Source organism: Rhodnius prolixus, unplaced genomic scaffold, assembly GCF_049639745.1.
Source record: "Rhodnius prolixus isolate KJV_2025 unplaced genomic scaffold, Rpr scaffold_1, whole genome shotgun sequence".
Taxonomy (NCBI): Eukaryota; Metazoa; Arthropoda; class Insecta; order Hemiptera; family Reduviidae; genus Rhodnius; species Rhodnius prolixus.
In genome coordinates, this window is record NW_027411581.1 from 30,441,303 (window position 1) to 30,456,488 (window position 15,186).

General features: G+C 34.6%; 1 protein-coding gene across 3 annotated transcripts in view; it reads right to left on the minus strand.

Moving 5' to 3' along the window:
• The window catches only part of LOC141458594 (protein APCDD1-like), a 1,087,769-nt gene that overhangs the window by 238,163 nt on the left and 834,420 nt on the right, over window positions 1-15,186 (minus strand). For all 3 annotated transcript variants that reach the window (XM_074136827.1, XM_074136842.1, XM_074136835.1), the window contains exons 4-5: window positions 4,749-4,890; window positions 4,464-4,654 (exon numbers count right to left, since the gene is read on the minus strand). In XM_074136827.1, coding sequence (XP_073992928.1) covers window positions 4,464-4,654; window positions 4,749-4,890 — 333 coding nt within the window. The remainder of the gene's footprint in view (window positions 1-4,463; window positions 4,655-4,748; window positions 4,891-15,186) is intronic.

Sequence of the window (15,186 nt, forward strand, 5' to 3'; positions counted from 1 at the left end):
AGGTCGAAAGATTTAAGCAATAACTAATTAGGAAGTCTTTAAATTAATTAATTAGTTAATACCAGCATGTTCTTTGATCAAAGCAAACCTGTTATCTGTGGTACAACTTTTTAAGTTGTATCGGCCAACCATCTCTGTTCCTATTTGCTTGAGATTTAGATTCTGTTATAAATTTTTCTAAATTTGACAATGCTCTGAGACTACCCTTAAGTGCTAAAACTCCCGTACAGATTCTGGACACATTCTCTTGCAAAAATACAAAGTCGCAAGTGGAAACGTTCGCTACGCTTGTCACTTACGACATTTCACATACGTAGATATCGTGTATCACAAAAGCTACAGAACAAAAGCTTGCGCTCTCACCTTGAACTCACAATAGCTTCCGCCTTTTAGCATTATGAACTAATTTGGGCTTAGGTCCTTACAGTTTGAGACTAAATTTATTTTATTCAATTTAAAATCGCATTTAATAGAACCAGGACTCTTCCTTCACCAGATACAGATAAATTCATGCCACGAATTTCGTTGTATTCCATAAAATCACAGTCTTCTAACTTTTATACTTGTTGCATTTTTAAAACCATTACACTTCAGAGAAACTGATACATTTTGGTAACTTGATTATAGAAGTAATTAACTTGATTGACATGTTGTTAGAAGTTACTTCTTGTCAAATTTAAGGTAATGCAGTTAATATGGTTACTTATGACTTTAATACATCAAAAATGTTACGAAAATAGTTCCAAAAAACAACATAACCAAACCATGAATGCTACTTTTGAACATATAGCCAATTAAAAAAAAGACCAAAGAATTAATCAAAAACCATTTGGGGAAACAAAAACGCTAATTTAGAACTTATAGTCGATTTTTAAAAAACTTCAGAGAATATATCGAAAGGGAGGGAAGGGGATTAGCTTTACGGTTAGCTTATTGGATGCCCACGCGGAGGTCCCGGGTTCGAATCCAGCTGCTGACCCTTAGATTTTCTCTTCCTAGGAGCTTCTTACAGCTCACTGTGTGGTGATGGACAGTGTCGTCTGTAACGAGAGAAAACTGTCCGGAGGCCGGCAGTGCACAATAACTTGAGATGCTGACGTGCTTTAATTAATTAAAAAAATAATAATAATAAAATATATCGAAAGGCTTAGAAAAATATTTGGGAAAACAAAAATGCTAATTTTTAAGAGATATTAAAGAATACATCAATTGACTCTAGGAAACTATTTTGAAGAAACCAATAATGCTAATTTTAAACTAATAGTCGATTAATAGAAAAGTTTAAAGAACACATTAAAAAGATTTAGAAATTAATCCCCCCCTAATTTTGGATAAAATGTACGATAAATTTGAACTTATATTCTATTAAATAAAAAATATTAAAGAATGCTTAAAAAAATTCAGAAATCAGTTCCAAAAATCATTAGGGAAAGAAAGTACGCTAATAAATACTCAATTAAGAGTACATTAAAGAAAAATCAAAGAGGTTTAGAAATTAATACCCCCCTAATTTTGGATAAAATGTACGATAAATTTGAACTTATATTCTATTAAATAAAAAATATTAAAGAATGCTTAAAAAAATTCAGAAATCAGTTCCAAAAATCATTAGGGAAAGAAAGTACGCTAATAAATACTCAATTAAGAGTACATTAAAGAGAAATCAAAAAGATTTAGAAATTAATACCCCCCCCAAAAAAAACTTAGAAAAACAATGTTTTCCATATACTTTTCAAGAATAGATTTCTAAACCTTTGTAATGTATTCATTAATGTATGTTCAATGAATGCTAATTTTGAACTTATAGTCGATTAATAGAAAAGTTTAAAGAACACTTTAAAAAGGAATAGAAATCAATTTCAATAAAACAATTAGGGAGAAAAGTAATTTTTAACTCTTAGTTGAATAAAAAGAAAATATTAAAGAATACAGAAAAATTTTTACAAAATCATTACCAAAAACAGTTGAGGAAAAAATACAAATTTGTTAAGATAAAAGAACAAAGAATACCTCAATGTAGAGTACAAAACAATTTAGGGAAACAAAGAATTCTAATTTCCGACTTATACGTGTAATTGATTAAAAGGGAATGATTGTAGAATACAATGAAGAAGTTTAGAAATCAATTCCAAAAAACATTTGGAGAAGGCAAGAATGCTAATGTTACAAAAAAGATTGTCCGATTTGAATAATGTAATTAAGAGCGTAAGTCTATCTAATTTTATAAAGCAGTCCAGCGTGTCCAAATGGTCAAATACATCAGCTAAATCAAGAAATTTGGCTGCTTTGTACTTTTTCAAATGTTCAATTACTCTCTTAACTTGAGGTTATAGATAACTGCTTCGACCTTAACCCAATTTGATGAGATGGTATTTTTTTATTTTTTTTTTAAGTCAAGTTAGGTAATAATTGGTAGCAGATCAACAATTTGTAATGAATAAATATCCAATGTTTGAGTTGCAAGTAATTGTTGACAGGAGCATCTCGTGTAGGGTTACATTACTCTGACTTTGTTCGATTCTGGAAGTATTATAATCGGGCAGAAGTTCGATATGTTGGAATCAAATAAATTCCCGGTTTTTGAACATGACGGATGTAGTTGGTACAAATACTTCTATGTGAACATCTTTTTTTATTTTTAAACAAATGCTGAAATAAAATTAAAGAATCCTAGTGGGTACTTAAGGAATAAACATGTTTTGTGCGTAGGTAATGTTTTAGAATTGTAAAATGGAAGTTATGAGAATGTAAGTAGGAAAAACTGAATCATACCTAGTTCATTTATACTGGGAAATAATTGTTTTTACACTGAATAATGACGAATATGTGATTCTAATCGTTAAACAAATGGTGTGTAAATAAATAAAATCTTAAATAGAACACTTTTAATAGTACAGAACATACTACATCATGTTTTTTCGTGATGTTTGCTCAGCGGTGTCGGTATGTTTGGTACGGAATGAGTTTAAAGAGTGAATCAGAGTTATAATTTATTAATTTGATCTTTCATAATGTTTTGGAATGGCTTTCTGATTACATATTTCTACTTTTTCATACATTATCTACATGATTACAGTTTGAAAATACCTATTTCACTATTATTCCGTAAGCAATAAGATAATGCGCCCGATTAAGAACTGCATGTCACTACAGTACTGTAATATTGACAATAATAACACTATAATTGAACCAAAATAATGTTCACTTCTATTTTATCACACGATTATACGTAACTTACGTTTATTAATAATCTTTTTATATCAAATGATTATTTTATTTATTTTTTTAAATTTATTTGTAATTCACAATCTGTATACATTGTATACAATCAGTAAATATGATGAGTATGATGAACTGGTGCGGGAAGAGAGAAACTACCCAGCGGTAGCACTCTCTATAGGAGAGAGGAGAATGTGTGGAGGAGAGAGGAGAGATAGGAGAATACGAGGAGGAGAGAGGAGAGATAGGAGAATAATGATTCCTAAATCATCTGAAGACCCATCTTCATCCTACAAGGAAGTCGCGGGGCCACTGGTGATTCAGACGGCGAGGAGTATTAGGGATGTCAGAAGAAGCGAGAGACAATACAAGAGGATTAGAGCTGGTCGAGAGAGTAGTATGGAATTTTTGGTATTTAGTCTTGGCGAGTTGGTCTATGAAGGGAATGTTGAGGTCGTTGTGAAGAGTGAGGTTAATCACGTAGAAAGGAGCGTCAGCTATCTGTCGGACGAGTTTAGACTGAAATGTTTGTACTGTCCGTATGTTTGTAAGTTTGGCTGAACCCCACAGCTCTAGTCCGTAAGTCCACATAGGTTTGAGGATAGTGTTGTATACTAAACGTTTGAGTTCAATGGGTAACTTAGAGCGTCGTCCAAGAAGTCTGTAAAGCAGTTTCGCACGTTTTGTCATTGTTAAATTATTAGTTAATGATAAAGTGCGTTTTTATTTATTTTAAAGCATTTTGTTGATCAAGTCTACAATAAAGTAAACCGACAAGAAAGAATATGAGAATAAAAAATTGTCAAAGTTGAGTATTTTTCAACGTTATGCTTTTTCGTGCAGTTTTTGACGATCAACCCTTACGCCGGAAACAGTTTTAATAAGAAACAGGAGTTTCAAAGAGAATTAGAATCAGAATTCTTTAAAAGTAATTAACATTTAGACATTAACAAAAACTCTATTCCCGGACTAAATATTTGTATTACTTATGGGGAAATCGAAAAAGACGTCGATTTTTCATTTGGAGACCTTTAACCTATTTTCTAGACATTCATCTACCTGCTCAGTTCATTGCCTCAATTTTCCTGACAGTCTGACACATTGTTATTAAGCAAGACAAATATGTCTTGGAGAATAATCTCTGTCAGCCGAGTGATTTTATAAATTAACAATAAACAAAGGTTAAAAATAAATTTTAAATTTGAGTTTATTAAATTTCATTAGCAGATATTATGGAAACATACCTGAGCAGCCTTGAGTAGTGGAGTGGAAAATGATGAGCCTTTTTGCCTAGTTTCTCCAAGGAAAAGTTCTATCCTATGTGATCGAGGATCTGGTGGACCAGGAGGCCTTCGTTGTACTCTGACTAAACCAACTTCAGGTTGGCTCAGGTCTAGGGTTTTCAGGCACACCAAATCACTCAATGAAATGTCAACTGGAAAACATTTTACATCAAATTATCTAACACAAATAAAGTTCTATTTTTTTTTTAATTATTTTGGGTATTTACGAATAATTCGTTTACAAACCTGGTGAATCTTTATCTGGTATTATAGGCGTGGTCATCTCTTGGGGAAGTATGTAGATACTGTGCTCTTTATGTGGTTTCCATTTCTTTTTAACTACTCCCGGACATGATGCGTTCAAGTGAACCGTCCATTCGTCCGCAGTCTGCGGGAAACAAATTTATTTGTAATAACAAAACAAAAATTATTGATAATTAACTTGCAAAAAATAGTTAATTTTTCACAATTTATTTATCTTTACAACCCTCAAATCGGGTGTGAATTTAAAATGCAAGCGTAACTTGTTTAATAAACTGCCTCACCTAAATTAAATACTACGTAAACAAAGTGCATGATTCTGAATCTTATGAAAATTACTGTTACGAAAAATTAAGTTGTAAAATAATAGGTACATTTTTGTATTATGTTAAACCATATTCCGTCTTCAAATCATAATATTAACTAAAGTAAGACAAAATGGTTAGGGAAAGTAAAGGGAGTAAAGACAAATTAAATGAATTATTTAAAAATTTAAACTTAGGATGGAAGATTTGCGAGGAATCGGTCAAATAAAACAACTCGCCTTTTTGCCAACGTTTCGCAAATCTTCCATCCTAAGTTTAACAATTTGCGGTCACGAAAACTATATATTCATAAAAATTTAAACTTATAACACGTAAATTTAATCATTACTTTTAAGTAAGTACTTAACAATCGGAACAACTAACAAGTAAATAATATTTGTAAGTATAACCTAACCTAACCTCGCCTGTAAATAATTAAAAATAAAAATAATTTAATGTCTATTAATTTAAGTAAGACCAACTTGGACAAACTAACTCTGGGCAAAACATTCCCAGAGACCGTTCTAAATTAAAGGAGCCCCAGACTTTAGGGCTCTTCAAAACCCTCCAACATTTATTAAATCCAACCTTCCAATCTAAAGTCCTAAAGCAATCATATTTACTTACAGGTACGACCCTATAGCTTCTCCTCTCACTCGATATTATACAGGGTGTTCATTTTAAGACGGCTCAAATGCATTTCATGCTTAAACGGTTGTTCTGAGCGAAAAATGGTAGAGGAAAAATTTGTTGCCAGTCACCTCTAGTTTCAGAATATGTGACTTGATTTTAGATTCCTGCCCGCATACGCGGCTGACGCGCGCCCAAAAGTGAGGGTTTGCAGTTGACCCCCATTTTCATATACACAGTTTTAAAGAGTATAAAACGTAATGAAAGAAACCGGAAACCGCAATTCGATATTTTTAAAATTAAAGGTGCTAGGCCATTTCAAAATCTGGTATTTTTAATCATATTTCAAATTTTTTAACTTCTTATCAAAGAGAAAGAAGAGCACGCGATAGGTCATTTTTATGTATTTTTTCATACCCTTTCTACTAAAAATATTGCCAAGGCAGTAAAGCTAGTATTTTTCTTAATATCGGGAAATAAGTCGTTTTCCGAGTGAATTTTCTAAGAAAAATCAAATGTTAAGAGCTTTAGATGTTCTCAAACATACCCAAAATGGCTAAAAAATAATTTTACATCTGTTAGAAACAAGAAGGTTAATAATTATTTGGTAATTTTGGGAGAGTTGCGTTTAATTACCAAAAAAATTGGAAACCTCCTGCCACATATTTAAGTGATCAATATCTTTCATGTAAAGGATCAAATTTATTCCTTAATTTACCAAATAATGCACTTTACTCAACTTGTGAAGCATGTACTGTGCCTTCAAAGGTGCCTCTTCAGATACAGAGAGCAGTTGATAACCTCCTGGCTAACCTGGCTTGCGAGTCTGAGGGGGGCACCTTTCAAGACACAGTTCATGCTGCAAAAGTGAACATCTAAAGCTCTTAACATTTGATTCGGAAATCACTCGGAAAACGACTTATTTCCCGATATTAAGAAAATACTAGCTTTACGGCCTTGGCAATATTTTTAGTAGATAGGGGATGAAAAAATACATAAGAATGATCTATCGCGTGCTCTTCTTTCTCTTTGATAACATGTTAAAAAAATTGAAATATGATTAAAAATACCAGATTTTGAAATGGCCTAGCACCTTTAATTTTGAAAATATCGAATTGCGGTTTCCGGTTTCTTTCATTACTTTTTATACTCTTTAAAACTGTGTATATGAAAATGGGGGTCAACTGTGAACCCTCACTTTTGGTCGCGCGTCAGCCGCGTATGCGGGTAGGAATCTAAAATCAAGTCACATATTCTGAAACTAGAGGTGACTGGCAACAAATTTTTCCTCTACCATTTTTCGCTCAGAACAACCGTTTAAGCATGAAATGCATTTGAGCCGTCTTAAAATGAACACCCTGTATATTACCGTAAAAGAACGAAATTGTAGAGGCCAAGATTCACTTGGTGAATGTTGAGATTCGCATAGTCGCTTCGGGTATGCCCGAAATATTTGCTTAAAATCCTTATTTCTTTCTTACACCGGCAAATGTCGACATTTTATGCACTGATAGTGAGTTTTGTACAAAAATATTGTTACGTTTTTAAATCCTACTTTATTATTAAAACATGTCAAAATAGGTGATAGCTTAAGTAACAGAACATGTAAATAAACTGTGGTACTCAAAACGAACTGTTCATTCTAAATGAGAAAATAAAATAATAAACTTATGTGATTGACGTTTTATAAACTTATTTATTGCTACAACTTAAACCAAATATTCGGACATACACCAAGCGACTATGTGAATCTCAACATTCACCATGTGAATCTTGACATTCTCTAATTTCGATCTTTCACGGTACCATATTATGCAAAACGTGTGTGAGGGAGAGATTAAGATGGCGGAGCTGTCTCTATACATATATCGCGTTGATAAATAATATAAGGTCACCCATAAAACAATAAATGAAAAACGTTTTTAATAAAAATATGACAAATTTGACACTGTGATTACTACGTGTAATAATAAATGATAAAATAGATTAGTTTCAGTTGCTTTCAAGATGGGTCACATTTGTTAGATACCATAAATCATTTCTTAATTAAATTTAATCTCTGGATAGCTGTCGGTTTGTCTTAGAAGTTTATTGAAAATTGTACATTTAGTTTGAATTGTCACGGATCTTTTAGCGTTTGGGTGCTGTTTAAGATGATTTTGACTATTTTTCGTTTTATTTTTGTGGTCAATGGCAGACACATTAACTAAGGAAGAAAATTGTAGCCTATTCCAGTAATAAATCTTGATGTTTAACCAAGCTTAACTTAGGGAACTTGGTAATCTTCAAGGTTTGTACGATGGATGTGACAACTTTTTTTACCCTTCTGATATGATCCCTTTTTTACAACTGCACGGAAATAAGTGAAAAAGAGTCTAACGGGTGAACCTCTGGAAAAGTTGGAAGCACTCAAGGAAGAGAGGTTGAATCCACCTTCAGCCGAAGACTTTCAGGGGAGGTTAAATGTCCACCCAAATCCGTGTTAAATAGGAAAGGCTACTTACGATGGAGAGTTTGGTATCTTGGAGACTGTGTTTTGACACAATTGCTTACTGTGCCATCCAAGCTTCGACAAGGGTTTGGAATTGAGAGATAGAAAGGAGCAGCCGAGGGTATCTTGCACTTGGCATCTTTCTCCAGAGGTTTTCAGGATGAAGATTAAAAGGCGAGGGACTGATGATTACCTCAATCTGTGTGGAGAGGGAAGTTATCATATCATCTGTAATGGCCTACTTCTAGGAACACTTGTCCGGTAGAGCCGCCCAGGAGGTAGAGTTCGGTGTTTTCTCCTTATTTTGGTAAGCTGATTTCCTTTGAAGCCAAATTGACGGATGCCGAAATTATACCTAAATATTGGAATATCCACTGAGATGTCTACAATTTTTAGATTTTAGCATATTCTGTACCTACCCACAAACAAAGACTATTTTGTTAGCAGAGGACAAGAAAGCATGTATTTCTGTGACTCCATTTCAAAAAACAAAAAAGAACATGCAGTTCTCTCATAACTTAAAGTGAAAGTAAAATAATTTCCCTACCCGTTACATTTTTAGTAATTTGTGGGTTTGGCTAGTTGTGTGGCTATAAGAGGCACCATAATGGTTCCAGTGAGCAAGCCGTTACGCTTAGTGAGGGTATAATTTAAACTCTTGGCCCTCTTAGAAAGTTCCCTACAACCCACACAACTCTCTGGCCCTCGCCCTTTCTAGATGGCTAAACCCTTTTTAACCCTCCTCTTCCTCACACTCCAGCACCGACTTCACGGCTAACGAGTAACAAATGACATTACGAATGTTACCATCTGTATGAATGTGTTAGTGATAAGAAGTGACGACAGTTTTTAAACCATTTTCTCTATTCTTAAAATATGGCCAGCATGATAGTGGCTTTTAATTTAGTGCATTTTTTTGATTCATTATTATCACTTTTTTTAAACAAAAAAAAAAAAATTGTCCGCTTAATATTTCACCCTTTATGATTGTGAAACGTGAATGCAAAGAAATGTGTTATTCAACCTCCAGCTAAAATTTCGTCCTCGTTCCTTTAGAAAAGATATTTTTAATTGGTATGCTTTTAATTCGCAATCTCCTTAATCCCCTTCGACCACCGAGGTCATACCCTCAATACCCTAAGTTTCTTTCTCAAGCAATTTCCGCTTTGTCCCTAAGAACCTCTAGCTATTTGTTTATAAAGTCACACTGAGTTCACAATGGTAAGGAAAGGGAACAAAATAAAATAAACTATTCCTTCAGCATTACCAAGAAAGTTAGGTGGGTTAAGTTATTAAACCTTTGGTGGGAGATGTAAAAGCAACCACCCTATCACACTTTTAGGTTCTCCGTTAATTTTTTTTACTTAGTTCAAAGTTTCTTTTATGTAACACTTTTTTACTGTTTGTACGCTTTTTTTTAAGTTTTGGGCTCAGCTTCAACTCCTTAAGTTTTGAGCTTAGCTTCAACTCCTTAAGTTTTGGGCTCAGCTTAAACTCCTTATGTTTTGTATTTAGCTTCAACTCCTTAAGTTTTTTGCTTAGCTTCAACTCCTTATGTTTTGTGCTTAGCTTCAGCTCCTTATGTTTTGGGCTCAGCTTCAATTCCTTATGTTTTGTGCTTAGCTTCAACTCCTTAAGTTTTGTGCTTAGCTTCAGCTCCTTAAGTTTTGTGCTTAGCTTCAACTCCTTATGTTTTGTGCTTAGCTTCAGCTCCTTATGTTTTGGGCTCAGCTTCAATTCCTTATGTTTTGTGCTTAGCTTCAACTCCTTAAGTTTTGTGCTTAGCTTCAGCTCCTTAAGTTTTGTGCTTAGCTTCTACTCCTTATGTTTTGTATTTAGCTTCAACTCCTTATGATTTGTGCTTAGCTTCAACTCTCTATTTTATCAAATTTCTCCAAACCCTTTGAACGTTTAGTGCAATCCTAGCTTTCTAATTACCTCGAACAAAACAATCTCCTTAATCCACTCCAATCTGGCTTTCGTCCTTCTTATTCCACTCATTCTGCACTCTTGAAAATTACCCATGACTTGCAGACGGCTATTGACGACCAAAAACTTACCATCCTTATACTCCTAGACTTCTCCAAAGCCTTTGATACCGTTGACCATCATATCCTGCTATCTAAACTACAATCCCTCTCTTTTTCCAATAGCACCCTCCGTTGGTTCCAATCCTTCCTGTCTAATCGTTCCCAATTCGTTGTCACTCCCGATAGTAATCCTTCTTCACTTCTTCCTTTGTCACGCGGTGTACCTCAAGGTTCTTCCCTATCTCCCACCCTCTTCTCAATTTACATCAATGACCTTCCTCTTTCCATCTCTCATTCCCAGTATCACCTCTATGCTGATGATTTTCAGATTTACATATCCTTTTCCCCGTCGGATTTGTTTGAAGCTGTATTTAAACTTCAAGAAGACCTCAATAACATCTCAGCATGGGCCACGAACAATAAGCTTACCCTGAATGTAGAAAAGACCAAAGCTATAGTTATTGGCTCCAACCCACTCCTTAAATCATTGGCTCCTCTTCCTAATCTTTTCCTTTACAATACCCCAATAAAATATTGTCCCTCTGTGAAAAACCTTGGTATCACTTTCGATCAAAACCTATCCTGGAAAAACCATGTTTCCCAAATCTCTCGCCGTTCCATCCATATCCTTAAGCAGTTTAATAGTTCCCGTCACCTTTTTCCAATTAAGACCCGGCAACTCCTAGTTTCCTCTCTTATATTCCCCCATTTCGACTATGGTTGTTTAGTGTATGGCGGTCTATCTGGTGATATTGAAGCTAAGCTTAAGCGCCTCATGAACTGCTTCATAAGATTTATTTTCAGCATTTCCAGAGACTCTCGCATTTCGCACTGCTACGATGAGTTGAAGTGGCTTTTTCCTGTCTATCGCCGCCAATATTTTTTGGCTTCTTTCCTTTTTCAAGTCATCCAGTCTCAAAGGCCTTCCTATATTTTTCAACTCCTTAAGTTTAAATCCTCCATCCATTCCCGTAACACTAGATCTCGCTCATCTGATCTTTATATTCCCTCTCACCGTACCTCATCCTTTGACAAGTCCTTCCTCATACGTGCTACCTCTCTATGGAACTCCTTGCCTTCATCTGTCCGCCATGCTCCTACCCTATCCATCTTTAAATCCCGTCTATTCAGTTATCTCCTTTCTATTCAGCTTCCTCCGAAATTCTAATTGTTTTAATTCATTTCCTTAATTTCTGCTGTTTTATTATTTTATTTTTACTTTCATTTTCACTTTTGTAAATATTTATTTATTTATTTAATTTCTCTATAATCACAGGCCAAACTATTAAGGCCTCTATTTGTACCTGTATTTATTCTTAGGGGACAATTGTCCCAGAATAATAAATTTCTTTTCTATTCTTTTCTATTCTTTTCTTTTCTTATGATTTGTGCTCAGCTTCAACTTCTTATGTTTTGTATTTAGCTTCAACTCCTTATGATTTGTGCTTAGCTGCAACTCCTTATGTTTTGTGCTTAGCTTCAACTCCTTATAATTAGTGCTTAGCTTCAACTCCTTGTTTCAGAAAAAAAATTATTGTAGCAAAGCAATAAATAAATTCAAATTCAATCCAAATGATCTTAAAAAAACTCATGCATTTCAGTCATATTTAATTTTTAACATTTTATATAACTAGTTTGTGAGCGCTGCACGAAATGTAACTTTACTTAGAAGCCTAACCCAACCCCTCCCTGAGAAGTGTCCTGAAATAGAATTTTTTAAAAAAATAAATAAAAAGTTATAAGCCCTTGAGTACAAGAAGATCACAGCAAAGCTTAGGAACCATTTTCGGGAGAGCGATTAATGAATTGATCACTTCCGGTTAAGAATTTTTCTTCAAAATCTTATGACACATTTTACCTCCTCAATCAAAACAATAGCACTTTAGACGAAATCTACCTACCCTCCTGCTTATCAATGAACGAAAACATTCTCATGGTGGGGTACACCTGTTAATTGATTCTAGTTATTTAAGTTTCTTTGAACTGTAATGAGAACATACTGTTGAAGTTTACATGATGGGTACTATGAAAAATAACGACAGTGAATGTAAGTGGGTGGAAAAGAGAAAGAAAGTGCCCACGATTACAGTAGAAGTGATACCTTTAAGTGTAGGATGTAGAATTTAAGGATTTATAAAGAGCATAATAAACGAGCCCATAAATAATGAGAAATGCTGGAAGAGAAACAGCCATTAAAGATTCGTAGCCAGGACCTTTAAAAGGAATTGGCACTAAATTGGCTTGTATAAGTGAGGAATTTCAAATTACCCTTCTATTAGAGAAAATATTCTCTATCAGATGTAACAAGCGCTTTTATGATTTGCCGACGAGAGATTGAATTTGAAAACGTGAACTCAGCAGTTTCTAAAATACCATGCAGAAGGGAACATAAATAGCTAACCCAGAAACCGACCGATAAAGTTATTTTATTTAACCTTTATTTAGATTTTTACAACTGCACAGAAATCAATGCAATAAGTAAAACAGATGGTCGATAATAGAGTGTGCTGATAGGCTAGGCCAGCAAGCACACATTGACATGACTAACATGAACGACGGCCATCCAGCGTTTAGCAGTCGTAATTTGCCATAATAGCAGGAGAATCACGACTGTCACACTAGACAGCCAACGCTACATTCGCAGATGGTCGCGAGGCCACCGACGCCTCAACCGTCGTGGAGGATTAGTTGGGAGGGTGGAGGTTGAGAGGGCTTGGACTAAAGGATTCATGTGAGAGGATAGTTGGGAATGGAATTTTATGTAACGGGATTTGGCGAGGACGGAGACGAAGGGAATTTTAAGGTCATTGTGGATAGTATGGTTAGAGACGTAGAAAGGAGCATTGACAAGGGTACGAAGGATTTTGGATTGAAGGGATTGGATACGATGAAGGTTCGAGTGTTTGGCTGTCCCGTACAGTTCTATTCCGTATGTCCATATAGGGGCTAGTAATGTGTAGTACAGCTGTCTTTTGTTACGTAGCGTCAGTTTTAAACGTTTGTCTAGTAATTTTTTAAATAGTTTATATCTGTTATTTAACTCAGTTCGTTTTAGTCCAGTATGAGGATTCCAGGTTAGTCGCTTGTAGAGGTGAAGTCCAAGGTAACGTACTTTTGTAACGGTAGAAAGAGCGATATGGTCAAAATATATGGAAGGGAGTGTTTTCCGGTTTAATGTGAAAAACTATGTGTTTGGATTTCTGTTGATTAACCTTAATTCTCTCCACTTACGTAGCCAGAGTTCTAGGATATTAAGATGGGATTGAAGATGGCGAGTGGCCATGACAGGATCATTGTCAGACGATAACGTGGCCGTATCTTCAGCGAAGGTAAAGGTAGCAGTATTTGGATGCAGAGGAAGGTCAGCAGTGTATATTGTGCAGACGAAGAGTGCAAGAATACTCCCTTGTGGGACACCGGCAAGAATAGGATATATGGGAGAAAACGAAGTACCTTGTACAACCGACAAAGTTAAAAATATTAATTCACCAACACGAAGCACGCTTTAGTCTGACGCTTCCTTAACTAAAAATATTGAATTGAATAATGGCTATGAGTTCCTTGCAATTAAAAATACCAGAAATCCAACCAACTACCCTGAGTGATTTAACTACAACCGGATGGTTAAATGACACGTGTATGAAACCCCACTGGCTAGTTTTCGGTAGATTAAATTTTACACAAAGTTAGATTTTTGCATATTTAGTGTTAATAGCTTCATCTTCCGCTGTATCCGTTCCACGAACAATTTGCTAAAAAAAAGTAGCGTGCGAGAAATAAACTTTATAAAGTAAAAATTTCTTCTTGAATTTGAAAAAATTAACAGTGAATTTAATCCCCATATGTTATGAGATGTTCACATATGTGATTCCGGTCTGACGTTTCTTCTGATACTTAGTGCCGATATCTCTGACCAGTAATAGCCGTGTTAAGAGCCGTGATTTTAAGATAAGTGTAAAGATAACATCTGCTGCATGTGATTCAGCAAAGACTGCATGTGCACGGCAGATTCAAGTTTGATAAGAACAGAAAGAATTTACTAACTAGGGTTAAGGGGGAAACCAGATGCAACAAATATTGGAATTAAATGAGAAATAAGGAATATTAAATACTCCGAGTCGAGCTATTTTGCATGCAAAGGTTGAAGTTATCAAATTTAGAACATTTGATTTAGATGTATCGGATGATAATTAAAGTTCTTCATGGGTTTTGAGATTAATGGTAGCATTAACAGTATAACTGGTTTAAGTTATTTTACCGTCTGTTGTCTGTACAAGAATTATTTGTTTTAGACTACACCTGTCCAGTCTTTGTTAATGTAACTTTAACAGGTCTGCCCGCGCTATTGTACATTAGTAGTTAGTTAGAGTGGGAGAAGGTTTGCCTTGATTAGGCAAAAAGAAGTCTGAATATCAGAAGCGAAGGTACTGTGAGCAGATTGCTGCAAAAGAGCTTTACTTTGTGCTTCAATCTAAAAGCTGTTTGTACTTTATTAAAGCGGCATTGCCACTGCATTTCACGTTATAAAAGCAAAAAGAAATAAAAGCAAAAACCTTCCAATTCATATGTTTTCGTTCAAAATTTTCAATGAAATGTTCTCAATTGAACAATGAAAGCCAGAAAGGTAGGAGTATAATAACTTTACACTTAAAAGATACGGTTTCTGGTTCATTAATTAGATTATTCATTGATTAAAAATGGCCATATTTTGTAATAATTCTTATTTATTTATTTATTCCATATTATGTTCAGGATTCAACTAGCGAAGATTCGGTCAAATAAAAAAGAACTCAGTTTTTACTAACGAATCGTAATTGATATCATTTCTAATAGTGGTTTAGTAACATGTTATGTATTTTCATCCCTGTGCGTTTCAGTAATCTAATCGTTTGATATTTGTTTGTAATATCCACGCCCTGAAGAAGACAATAAATCTGTCGAAACGATGTCGTAAAAACTGAGTTGTT